General features: G+C 48.5%; 1 protein-coding gene across 1 annotated transcript in view; it reads left to right on the top strand.

Moving 5' to 3' along the window:
• The window catches only part of nlgn2a (neuroligin 2a), a 61,734-nt gene that overhangs the window by 8,535 nt on the left and 40,963 nt on the right, over window positions 1–12,236 (top strand). The window contains exon 2 of the mRNA XM_084691427.1: window positions 3,124–3,177. Coding sequence (XP_084547553.1) covers window positions 3,124–3,177 — 54 coding nt within the window. The remainder of the gene's footprint in view (window positions 1–3,123; window positions 3,178–12,236) is intronic.

Here is a 12,236-nt window from a genome sequence, read left to right as displayed (position 1 = left end):
AGATAGACACACTCAGAGAGAGGTGTCGCGTGTGACTCACTGGAACGAAACAATGACCGTCTCTCTCTCTCACACCTCACACACACACGTGCGCACATGCACGCCCGTCTCGATCAACTAGTGTCCATCATTCATCCCCAGAGGCTCCCTTTACATCCTGTCAGCCTCCCTGCCGTTCACTCATGCATCATCCACAGCAAACACAGCCGTCTGGGGAGGGAGGGGGGCACGCGCTCACACCTACATGCTCCTAATCTGTCCTGCTCACACCCTTGTTTACTGAGGATTCGCTACACACACACACACACATTAATTTGTTTATGAAAGCTTCACTGCACACACACAACCTTGTTTATGAAGACTTTGGCACAGAGAATTCAGTATTCAGAGTGATGCATGTTCTGTACAAAGGTACACACGCACAATACACGTTAGCAAAGATAATGTTCTATTACTTACACCCAAAGACTGATGCAGTCTGACTGTGACTGGTGTGAGGGTCAGTGTGACTGCTGGGCCTGTGGTTATCTGTCTGTGTGTGTGTGTGTGTGTGTGTGAGAGTTTGTTTGTGTGAGACTTCCTGGCTGGGGGGAACTGGAGCTGAAAAAATGCCTTACGTAACCGGCTTCAAAGTGAGCTGCATTCTGCCAAGGCAACCTGTCCCTTTGCTAGAGAGAGTGTGTGTGTGTGTGTGTGTGTGTGTGTGTGTGTGTGTGTGTGTACGGTGTGTACGGTGTGTGAGAGTGTGTGAGAGTGTGTGAGAGTGTGTGAGAGTGTGTGAGAGTGTGAGAGAGAGAGAGAGAGAGAGAGAGAGAGAGAGAGAGAGAGAGAGAGAGAGAGAGAGAGAGAGAGAGAGAGAGAGAGAGCATCTCAATACAACTTGAAATGTTTCAGCAGCAATGCCAGTAAAGGTTTCAAACTGCTGCTAATATCTCCTGCCCAGTTAGCCACTCAATCATCCATAATCGCTCCAATCCCAGTTATTTTTCAAAATAATGTCTCTTTTTGAAGGGTGCATAAAATATACAACTATAAATTTGACATTATAAACCAGCTGTGCTGTTGCTAGGTGATATCGACTCAGGAGCAAGGTCATGGGACATCATCTCCGGACTCCCTATCTTCTTCACTCTCCAAAATAAGACTGTGTCATTTGAAAGTTTGAACCACAAGAATTGTGTGCCTCCGTTCCAGTCCTGATTGGCTCTGCCCAGACCAACCGGCATCAGCCCAAACCTCAGGCAATTCCACAGGTTCAACCTGTCTTTCGACCAGGGAACGGCTGATTTCCATCCACAGGTTGGGTTCAATCACACCTGCCTTTCTTTGTGCCTGTAAGCGTTGACCATTACGGGGGTGATTTGGTCCACTTCTTGGGGTAATCGACCGCTAGGCCTCGTTGTGTTCTGGTGTGACTCCTACGCCTCGCAGCTGAACACCTGCTGCACTCCACCATCTACTGACGTGTTCTCTCACAAGACCTCCTGTTCTCTCTGTGCCTCACGCATCGTCCTCTATCACTCTTTCTCGCTGTCTTTCTCGCTGTCTTTCTCTTTACCTCTCTGTCTTTCTTTCTCTCACTGCCGTTCTCTCTCTCTCTCGCCCTCTCTCTCACTCTCTCTGTCATTCTCTCCCTTTCTCCCTTTCTTCCACGCCTCTCTCTTTCTTTTTTCTCCATCTGTCTCTTTCTCTCTCTCTCTTTGCCTTCATCTCTCTCCCTCTCTCTCCCCCTCCCTCTGTCTCTCTCTTCCTCCCTCTCTCTCTCTGTCTCTCTCCCCCTCCCTCTCTCTCTCTCCCCCTCCCTCTCTCTCTCTGTCTCTCTCTCTCTCCCTCTCTCTCTATCTTTCTCCCCCTCCCTCTCTCTCTCTGTCTCTCTCCCCCTCCCTCTCTCCCTTTCTCTCTCTGTCTCTCTCTGTCTCTCTCTCCCTCCCTCTGTCTCTCTCTCTCTCTCTCTCTCTCTCTGTCTCTCTCTCTCTCGGTCTCTCTCCCCCTCCCTCTCCTCCATTTACCAAGGATCCAGGCGACACCTTTTTACTCGCTCGCTCTTCTCCGGTGCAATTAACTTCACGCTTTTACACGTCATCTCAAATTGACACTTCATTGTTAGGCCATGTAATTATTTACTCACCTGGGGGGGGGGATTTGCTTTTACCGGTGATACCACACGAGCACGCTCGCGCGCACCTTTTGTCCTTCCCTGTGTAACGCGTGCTTCACATGCTCTCTGTCATTGCAGGTCTGCTTCACGCCGTGTCCCTCATAGAGGTGGCTGTCTAATAAAAACATTCCTCTGTTGTCTGCCTCCATCGGGGTGAATTCTACTGTGTGGATTTAACCTGGGTCCTTTCTAAGAGAGTGAACAAAATAATGTTTTGTTATACTAACAACAGTGTGTGCAGTGGTGGGTGGGTGGGTGGGTGGGAGGGAGGGAGGGAGGGAGGGAGGGAGGGAGGGAGGGAGGGAGGGAGGGAGGGAGGGAGGGAGGGAGGGAGGGAGGGAGGGAGGGAGGGAGGGAGGGAGGCCGTCGTGACCTGGCCCCCCCCCTTTCTCTTCACTTCCCAGGTGTCCTTATTCTCTGCCTGTTCTTTTTTTCCGTTGAAGGAGGACAAAGAAACAGGAAGGGGGAAGGGGGGGGTCAAAGGTGTCTTGTTTTTCTAAACCACAAGCCTCATCCTATATTCCTACTCATTGATTTTTCAGTGTTTCCCATGAGCTAGACCTAGCTGCTAGGACGCAGGGAACAAATAGGGTTTAAAAGGAGGGCTTGGATAACAGTCAATTGTGGCGGCCATTTTATCCCTCAGGGAAGATCAGAGCGATCCCGTCATCAGATTTTAGAAAAGGGGGTTTTCTTTGATCTTGCAAAGCGAGTTTGGTGTCTTTCTTTCTTGTGATAAATGTGTCTGTGATGCCTTTTTAAGTTTGGTTTTTGTCCTTTTTTATATTAAAAGAAACTAAAACAAAAATGAAACACACAATAACAACTCTTTGCTGATTTGTACCTTTTTGCCTTCTTCTTTCTTCTTTTCTTTTTTTGATTTTTTTCTTTATTCCGTTTTTTTGCCAGTAATCTTTTTTGAATTTTCTCTTTTCTCTTTTTCCCCCTTTTTTTCTTAACCCTAGGTCCGCTCACAAAAAAACACGATGAATCTGCAACGAACCGACCCAGAGATGAAGGTATTTTTGTTGCATGTTTTTCCTTTTTTCTTGTTCCGAGGTCTTTTTGGGGAATAGAGACAAACCACTAGAACACACATCTATTAGTAATAAGTTATAAAGAAGATATTCATGTCTTTTATGGTGCTTTTAAGGTGTATATGTGCTGAATATGATAACATTCAACATTAAACTGTAAAATATACTGTCTTTTCGCAATATGAAATATGAATTTCTAACCTCAGCGAGTTTTGTGTTACATGGTACAGCTAACTGGGTTCATCTCTGTTGCCTTGACGGAGCGGTGTTTCCTGTAAAGAAAACCTCTGTTCAGCTCTATTGTCAGACTGGGATTGGGATGAACTCTGAACAACCTTGACGACAGGATGAGGCGACGGCGCTGTCGTGTCTCTCACGGCAACGCTTTTCAGCTCCACACCTTCTCACATTTAAATCCAGACAGGATTCTCACACTATCACTTGGGAGTTCAGTCAATACTGACGGAGAGAAAGAGGGAGAGAGAGGAGGAGATGGGGAGAGATGGGGAGGTGGGGAGAGAGGGAGACTTGGAGAGAGGGGGAGAGAAATGGGGGGGGGGGGGAGGGAGGGAGGGAGGGAGGGAGGGAGGGAGGGAGGGAGGGAGGGAGGGAGGGAGGGAGGGAGGGAGGGAGGGAGGGAGGGAGGGAGGGAGGGAGGGAGGGAGGGAGGGAGGGAGGGAGGGAGGGAGAACTAAACATTTAAAGTGAGAGATTAAGCCTGACAAGAACACACAGAGTGTAGGAGAGAGAGTTTCCTCTCGTTTAGAGGGGGCATACTGTAGTCATGTGACACTGTCCATACAGACAGGACTATGTGAACATGTGTTTTCTCTTCTTCTATGGTTGGTATTTGTTTGTCTCTGGTTTGTTTGTCCTTGGAGAAAACATTGTTAATAAGATATTTTTATGGTATTTTTCTGCACAGTTGTTTGGGGCCATGAAATATGTGCTTTTGATTCTCTTTGATATGGTGTTTTGGGGTAAAGCTTTTGAAGTGAAAGCCTTAAAGGGGAAGACTTGTGATGATGATTGTGTACACCAACTATTCTCTCCTTCTAGTTTTAGAAGGATGCAGGAACTCTATCATCCCTTCCATCTGATGATTTAACTCTCTTCCCAACCCTAATACCCTCTCCTAACATCCACCAGTGTCTCCATCCCAAATACTGACTCACCTGCCTTTAGACGTGCTTTCTGTGTCATCACTGTTTGGAGTGCGTACTAACTCCTCTAACCCTACCTGATGACCAGCTGGCCTCCTTGTGACCTCCTTGTGACATCCTTGTGACCTCCTTGTGACTTCCTGTCACGACCGAGACGCTATCAGAAGATGTTGCTCTTCTGTAGCAGTCGGCCATTTTTTCTACAGCTTTTGTTGGCCGGCTTTTTGGAAAGGATACTTTGTGAACAGATGGAAGGATTGATGGGTGAGTGGATGAATGAATGAATGAACTGATAAAGACATACATAAATGAATACATGGATGAATTAACTGATTAATAAATGGATGGATGGATGAATGAAAAGATGAAAAGGGTCTGTATTGGTGCACAGCGGTGCAGTGCGGTCCTTGAGACAAGCCCACTGAAGGTCAGAACCCTCCAGCCTGACTCAGGTGTGAGGAGAGGAAGGCTATTTGGCAGTGATGGCTGTACACACTTAGAGGCTGTATAAAGAGATTGATTGATCTCTGAGGAGAGAGTGTGTGTGTGTGTCAGCTCTGATCAGATAGGAAAGGAGTACCACCTGAGCCTGTAACCTGAAACACAGTCCTGTCAGGGAAGATGTCACACCTCTCGTCCACACACACACACACACACACACACAGCTCCCCGCCCGCCCGCATGCACACACACAACTCCCAGCCCACACACACACACACACACACAGACCAACAGAGCTGTTTATAAACCCACTGACAGCACAGTTGGGACTGCACCCATTTTACGTGTAGCTCTAATGATACCCAGAGCTAATCACAGTCTTCAAGCATTTAGAATTACTCGAAAGGAAAACAACCTTCCAGTATGGATATGTAGAATGACATGAAGGATGTCAGCAAACATGAAACAGTTGTGACATGCTGTTATTATAGTAATCATCTTACAGATGTAGTTTTGCTGCATACAGTCAATGTATCCATGTTCAGCACAATAGAACACACGACAAGACATGATGACATCCGTCAAGTCAATACAGTCTGAAGGGAAAACCTTCTCAAAAGTCAACAAAATTGACTTATTTACTAACCGACACCTCAATACATAAGAAGATCTGCACAGCGTATCTAGATTAGACTGTACCATAGCCTATCAGGAGATAGACTGTACCATAGCCTATCAGGAGATAGACTGTACCATAGCATATGAGGAGATAGACTGTACCATAGCATATGAGGAGATAGACTGTACCATAGCATATCAGGAGATAGACTGTACCATAGCATATGAGGAGATAGACTGTACCATAGCCTATCAGGAGATAGACTGTACCATAGCCTATCAGGAGATAGACTGTACCATAGCATATGAGGAGATAGACTGTACCATAGCCTATCAGGAGATAGACTGTACCATAGCCTATCAGGAGATAGACTGCGCCATAGCATATCAGGAGATAGACTGTGCCATAGCATATGAGGAGATAGACTGTACCATAGCATATCAGGAGATAGACTGCGCCATAGCATATCAGGAGATAGACTGCGCCATAGCATATCAGGAGATAGACTATGCCATAGCATATCAGGAGATAGACTGTACCATAGCCTATCAGGAGATAGACTGTACCATAGCATATCAGGAGATAGACTGTACCATAGCCTATCAGGAGATAGACTGTACCATAGCCTATCAGGAGATAGACTGTACCATAGCATATCAGGAGATAGACTGTGCCATAGCCTATCAGGAGATAGACTGTACCATAGCAAATCAGGAGATAGACTGTACCATAGCATATCAGGAGATAGACTGTGCCATAGCATATCAGGAGATAGACTGTACCATAGCATATCAGGAGATAGACTGTGCCATAGCATATCAGGAGATAGACCGCGCCGACGACATTCAGGCCCTTTGGTAGACGGCATTGAAGACCTGAAGGATTCAGAGTGTGGAACGCCCCTAAGACAGACAGGATCCAGGAAATGGACCACACTGAAAGCCTTTTGCTAATTCCATACCTGCATGGGGGTTGTCAGTGTGAATTGAGGCCACCGTGCTCTGTAATTTGAAAATGGGGTCTTGTGTGCGCGTGTGTTTGTGTGTGTGTGTGTAGGTGGGAGGGGGGGGGGGGGCGGCAGAGTGATGGAGAGGAAGATGAAAGGAGAGAGATGGAGGGAGAGATGCCAGGTAGAGTACTGCAAAGAGACTCTCAGTGATGGGCTTTCTCCCTGGAGTCTTAACTGTCTAGTCAGTGGTGTGCGTATGTGTGTGTGTGTGTGTGCGCGTGCGTGCGTGCGTGTGTGTACGCTCTTGGTGTGTATGGGTACATCAAGAGATTTAACCTTCTCCTCACTTTGAAGTGCTTCTTCTCACCTCTATTTCTCTCCATCTTCTCTACTAAATACCTTTCATTTGTTCCTCCCCCTCTTCCTTTTTTTTCTCTGCTCCCACTATTTTTGCCCTCCTCGTTCTCCCTGTTTGTCTCCTATTTGCAAACTCTGAATGTGTCTCTCAGCCACGTTGCTCTCGTGACTCTTCTCTCTCAATGGCTCTGTCTCTCTCTTTGTCTCTCTGCCTCTCTCTCTCTCTCTCTGCCTCTCTCTCTCTCTCTCTCTCTCTCTCTCTGCCTCTCTCTCTCTCTCTCCCTCCCTCTCTCTCTCTCTCTCTCTCTCTCTCTCTCTCCCTCCCTCTCTCTCTCTCTCTCTCTCTCTCTCTCTCTCTCTCTCTCTCTCTCTCTCTCTCTCTCTCTCTCTCTCTCTCTCTCTCTCGACACTGAGCCTAGACAATGTCGTTGTGGCTGCTGTGAAAACGCCAGCCAAACCAGCAGAAGTTCTGTCACCTTGACATAAGTACAACATTACCACAGACGTTTTCCTCTGTCAGCCTATGTCAGAGCCTGCTCGCACGACTCTAACACAACAGCCCGGGAAACAGCCCCAAAACACCCTGTCAGCGTGGGGCCGGGCGGCTGAGGAGGCCGCGCACACCTACGCAGACAGCCGGGGAGGAAACACTGTGACAGGAGGAACGGAGAGAGAGAGGGGGAGAGGGAGGGAAAGAGACAAGAGGGAGAGGGAGGTGGGGAGAGTGAGACGGGGGAAGTAGAGGGACAGTCAGAGAGAGAGAGGGAAAGAACAATAGAGGAACAAAGAGAGGGAGAGAGAGAATAAGGGAGATGGAGGAAGAGAACAGTTGGCACCCGGCCGCCCGTCATCGCCACAGTGGTTACTCGCCGGCTGGCTGGGCCTCCTGTCTGTTGGATGGGGGTTGTGTGGAGAGCTATATACAGTAGAGCCATGCCTGGGAGGCGAGCTGACACCGTACCTGCTGTAAGCACGCAGCCGAACACGGTCACTGGAGGAAGTCCAGGATAGTGAATCTAACGTTAGGATAGGTTGTGGTACAGTGTTGATGGAGTACTGTAGAGAACTGCGGCTAGTCATCACCACCATCCACATTTGCTGAAGAGGGATGAGTAATTTGATATGGGAATGATAAAGGATATGCTGGGGAATGTTTGGAATTGGGGGGGGGGGGGGGGGGGGTGATGGAGCGTTGCCCGGCGACTGCGCTTGCTTTTCAATAATGGTCTCCAGTGCTCCAGTCCCTCCTCGCTTCTTCTCCTCCTTGCCGTTTATCTTGCTGTCTGTCTGCTTGGCTGTCTTGCTGTCAGCCTGTCTATCTGTATGTGTCTGTCTGCGTGTCTGTCTGTCCGTCTGTCTGTATATCTGCCTGTCTCTGTCTGTCTGCCTGCCTTTGCTGTTTGCCTGTCTATCGGTTACATGTTAACCCCTTCCAATAGATGACAGTTTAGATGCATTTCTACAGAGAACAGTATTGCTGTGTTGGGAGTTGGATCTAGCTACAGGAGGCTTGTACTCCCCACAAACATAGCACACACACACACACACACACACTGTGGTGCCATGGTGCCAGTCTCCTGTCAGAGCTGTTGTGAGAGTGATCCTGGGCCGCTCACTGCTGAGAGATCAGACCCCTCCCTGTGAGCCTGCTGTGGAGAACCTGCCCAGAGAGAGACACACACACACACACACTGCCTCTCAAACGCACACACTCTCTTAAAACACACACGCTCTCTCACACACACACACCCTCTCTCACCAACACACACACAAACTCACACACTCACCCATGCATATACGCATACGCACATACTCTCCAACAATATATTCATATATATATATATATAAACACTATACTCACATATCATGCACTCACACGCACCACAGCATATCTGTCTAAGGGAGAACAGCACCAAGAGACACAGCAGGAGAGACCAGGACCAGAGGCTGAAGGAAGACCTGGCAGCCTCTCACAGTGTGTGTGTGTGTGTGTGTGTCTGTGTGTCTGTGTGTACGAGCGCACGTACGTGTGCGGGGGGGAATGTTTCAGCCTTCCTGCTAGCCTCCAATTATCCAGATGTGTGTATGTATGAAAGCCTGAGCAGTCAGACTAGTTGAAGCATCACAGTGGTAGTTAAGACTCCTTCGACCACTTCTGTCTGGTTATGCAGGAGACGAGAGGCAGGGCAGAACCAATTTCGAGTCAGTCTGTCTCCAGGAGGGCTGTATAGAACACACTCACACACACAATCTCTCAATCACACACACACACACACGTACACACACGCACAGCAGTAATGCCATGGATGAACAGTGTTGTACCCAGCAGCGTTGTTTGAATAAGGCAGCTGAGTGAATGGAGATATTTATTGTCTACTCTTGTCTGTTCTATTGTTCTGCAGCACAACAGACGCTGTTGCAAGCCCTGGTCTTGACTCGGTCTTGCCCTGTCTTGTCTTGGTCTTGATAGACTGGTCTTGGTCACGGCCTTGTCTTGGTCTTGAAAGACTGGTCTTGGTCACGGTCTTGTCTTGGTCTTGATAGACTGGTCTTGGTCATGGTCTTGTCTTGGTCTTGATAGACTGGTCTTGGTCACGGTCTTGTCTTGGTCTTGATAGACTGGTCTTGGTCATGGTCTTGGTCTTGATAGACTGGTCTTGGTCATGGTCTTGTCTTGGTCTTGATAGACTGGTCTTGGTCACGGTCTTGTCTTTGTCTCGATAGACTGGTCTTGGTCATGGTCTTGTCTTGGTCTTGATAGACTGGTCTTGGTCATGGTCTTGTCTTGGTCTTGATAGACTGGTCTTGGTCACGGTCTTGTCTTGGTCTTGATAGACTGGTCTTGGTCATGGTCTTGTCTCGGTTTAGGTGGTCTTCTCTACAACACTGACACACAGACACACTCTTATTGTCACACGTACAAACACACACAATGGTTCACTTTCATGCTCACACACACTAATATACACACATACACTGATTTACACACACACACACATTGGTTCGCCCACACAAACCGATTCATACAATCGGTATTCATCCTTGAGGGGTTTAGGTTGGCTGAGGAGCAGTTCTATAGGCATACGTGAAGCCCTCTGTGACATTGCATGTAAAAAGGGCTATACACATTTGAGGGATTTGATTAGATTTCATACAAATACACACACATTGATTCATTCATTGCTGTTCACACACACCTACACACTGATTCACACACTGATTCACAAACTGCTATCCATACACACACCCACCCACGCACACACACACACACACACACACACACACACACACACGCACACACAGCTCTGCCTGTATACCTTTCATGGAAGCCCGCTATCAGACAGGCTCCTTTCAGCTCTTATTGAGCCCAGCGACACCATGAAGACCTGGTGATATTGAATGAGGGATGGGTAGAGGAGGGAGAGAGGGATGAAGGGGAGGGGGTAAAGGTGGAAAGATGGTGATGAGGGTCACGTAAGGACAGAGGGAGGCGGAGGGAGGGTTTTTGTTCGGTCTCCCAAACAGCATCGGACTCACCCTCATGGTGCTGGGTTGTTGTGTACCACATGGCCGCTTTCTGAAGAAAGAGAACATTCTAGAAAGGATAAAGGAGTGTAGTAAGAAGAGGAAAGGGGGAGGAGCCTGACGGCTCGAGGGATGGGGGAAAAAGCGGATGAGGAAGGAATGAAGGGGCGAAGGGGGGATGAGAGGAGGGGGGAGGAGGGAAGGACAAGAGTCCAAGTGTGTGTGTGGATGGTCCCAGTTTTGGTGGTATTTTGGAGCACAGGGAGGCATTGTGTGTGTGTGTGTGTGTGTGTGTGCGTGTGTGTTGGCCTCCCTCTCCTTTCCAGTGTGCTAATTGATCTGATCTTAGATAGAGAGAGAAACCCAACCCTAATCCAGTCTTTATTTATGCAATCAGGAAAGAAAAGAGAGAGAGAGAGAGAGAGCGCGTCAAAAGAGGCGAACGACAGGGGCGCAGCAAAGAGCTGAGGAAGGAGGGGAGGCGGAGGGAGAGGAGAGGGACTAGGAAGGAAGATGAAACAAAACACAGAAAGAAGGAAATGCTCTGAACGCCAGAGGGAGGGAGGGAGGGAGGGAGGGAGGGAGGGAGGGAGGGAGGGAGGGAGGGAGGGAGGGAGGGAGGGAGGGAGGGAGGGAGGGAGGGAGGGAGGGAGGGAGGGAGGGAGGGAGGGAGAGGAAGGGCGACCACAAGGATGGGGCACAATTGTGTCCTTAGAAAAAGAAGAGAGTAGCAAACATAGGCTGGAGAGAAGTTGGCGAAGAAAAGGAGAGGGGAGGGGCGCGTGGGGGTTCAAGCGGGAGATAAAGCAGAGCGTAGAGATCAGAGGAATAGGAGGATGAAGGGAGGGGTGGAGAACTAAGAAGAGGTGGGATGAGAAAGAGAGAGAGAGAGAGAGAGAGAGAGAGAGAGAGAGAGAGAGAGAGAGAGTGTGAAGGTGTGTCATTAAGCTCAGAAAAGAAGAGAGGGAAAAGGATGGCCCTCATTCATGCCCCCTCCTTCCCCCCCTCTCTCTCTCTCTCTCTCTCTCTCTCTCTCTCTCTCTCTCTCTCTCTCTCTCTCTCTCTCTCTCTCTCTTTCTCTTTCTCTCTCTTTCTCTCTCTCTCTCTTTCTTTTTCTCTTTCTCTCTCTATCTCTCTCTCTCTCCCTCCCCTTCTCTCTCTCTCTCCCTCTCTCTTTCCCAGTCTGCCACTCTCTCTCTCTCTCTCTTTTATCTAATTTCCTTTCGTCTCTGAAGCCTGCACGCTAGTGTAGTTGCCTGTTTGGCAGACTTGTGGCCTTTGCTTTACTCTCAGCGGTCTCTCCCTGTGTCTGTGTGCGCATGTGTTTGTCATTTAGTGAGAGTTTTTGGAGGCAAAATACAAATACAGGCCAGAAAGAAGCCACAGTCCCCATAGGCCTGCAGTCACAGCCACACAACATCAGGACTGTGTGTGTGTGTGTGTGTGTGTGTGTGCGTTCTTTCAAGGAGTTTGCCTGTTTTTTAAGTTGAATTTCTCTTGCTGCTTCCCTCTGACTATATGGGTGCACACACACACACACCAACACACCAACCTAGACAAACCTACACACTGCATAATTCACCCGCCAGCTCCTGTTCCCACACAGATAAACTTACTAGCCAACAAAATGATTGGAAAATAATTGAATTTATCACAATCATCGTTCTCTTTTCCCCATCAGCTCCTTTTCCTTCTTTATCTCTCTCTCTCTCTCTCTTTCTCTTACCACACAATTAGTTAGTGAGTGGCCACAGCTCTGCTGCAATGATTGAGGTGGTGTGTGTGTGTGTTTGTGTGCAAAGCCCCTCTCCGCTGCTGTGCATTTCATCAGGACCCATTTATCACTAACTGCTGTCAACCCAAAACACCCTCTCAGCCTGGCCTCAGGATCCTGTTGACCTCACCCCCACACCCCCACACACAGCCACACACCCCTGGTGTAGGGTTTGTTGTGTGCATATGGTGTAATGTGTGTCCGTGCGTGTGT

The sequence above is a fragment of the Hypomesus nipponensis genome, chromosome 25 (genome assembly GCF_054491055.1).
Source record: "Hypomesus nipponensis isolate SF chromosome 25, ASM5449105v1, whole genome shotgun sequence".
NCBI classification, from domain to species: Eukaryota; Metazoa; Chordata; class Actinopteri; order Osmeriformes; family Osmeridae; genus Hypomesus; species Hypomesus nipponensis.
This window is presented reverse-complemented; position numbering and strand designations above follow the sequence as displayed.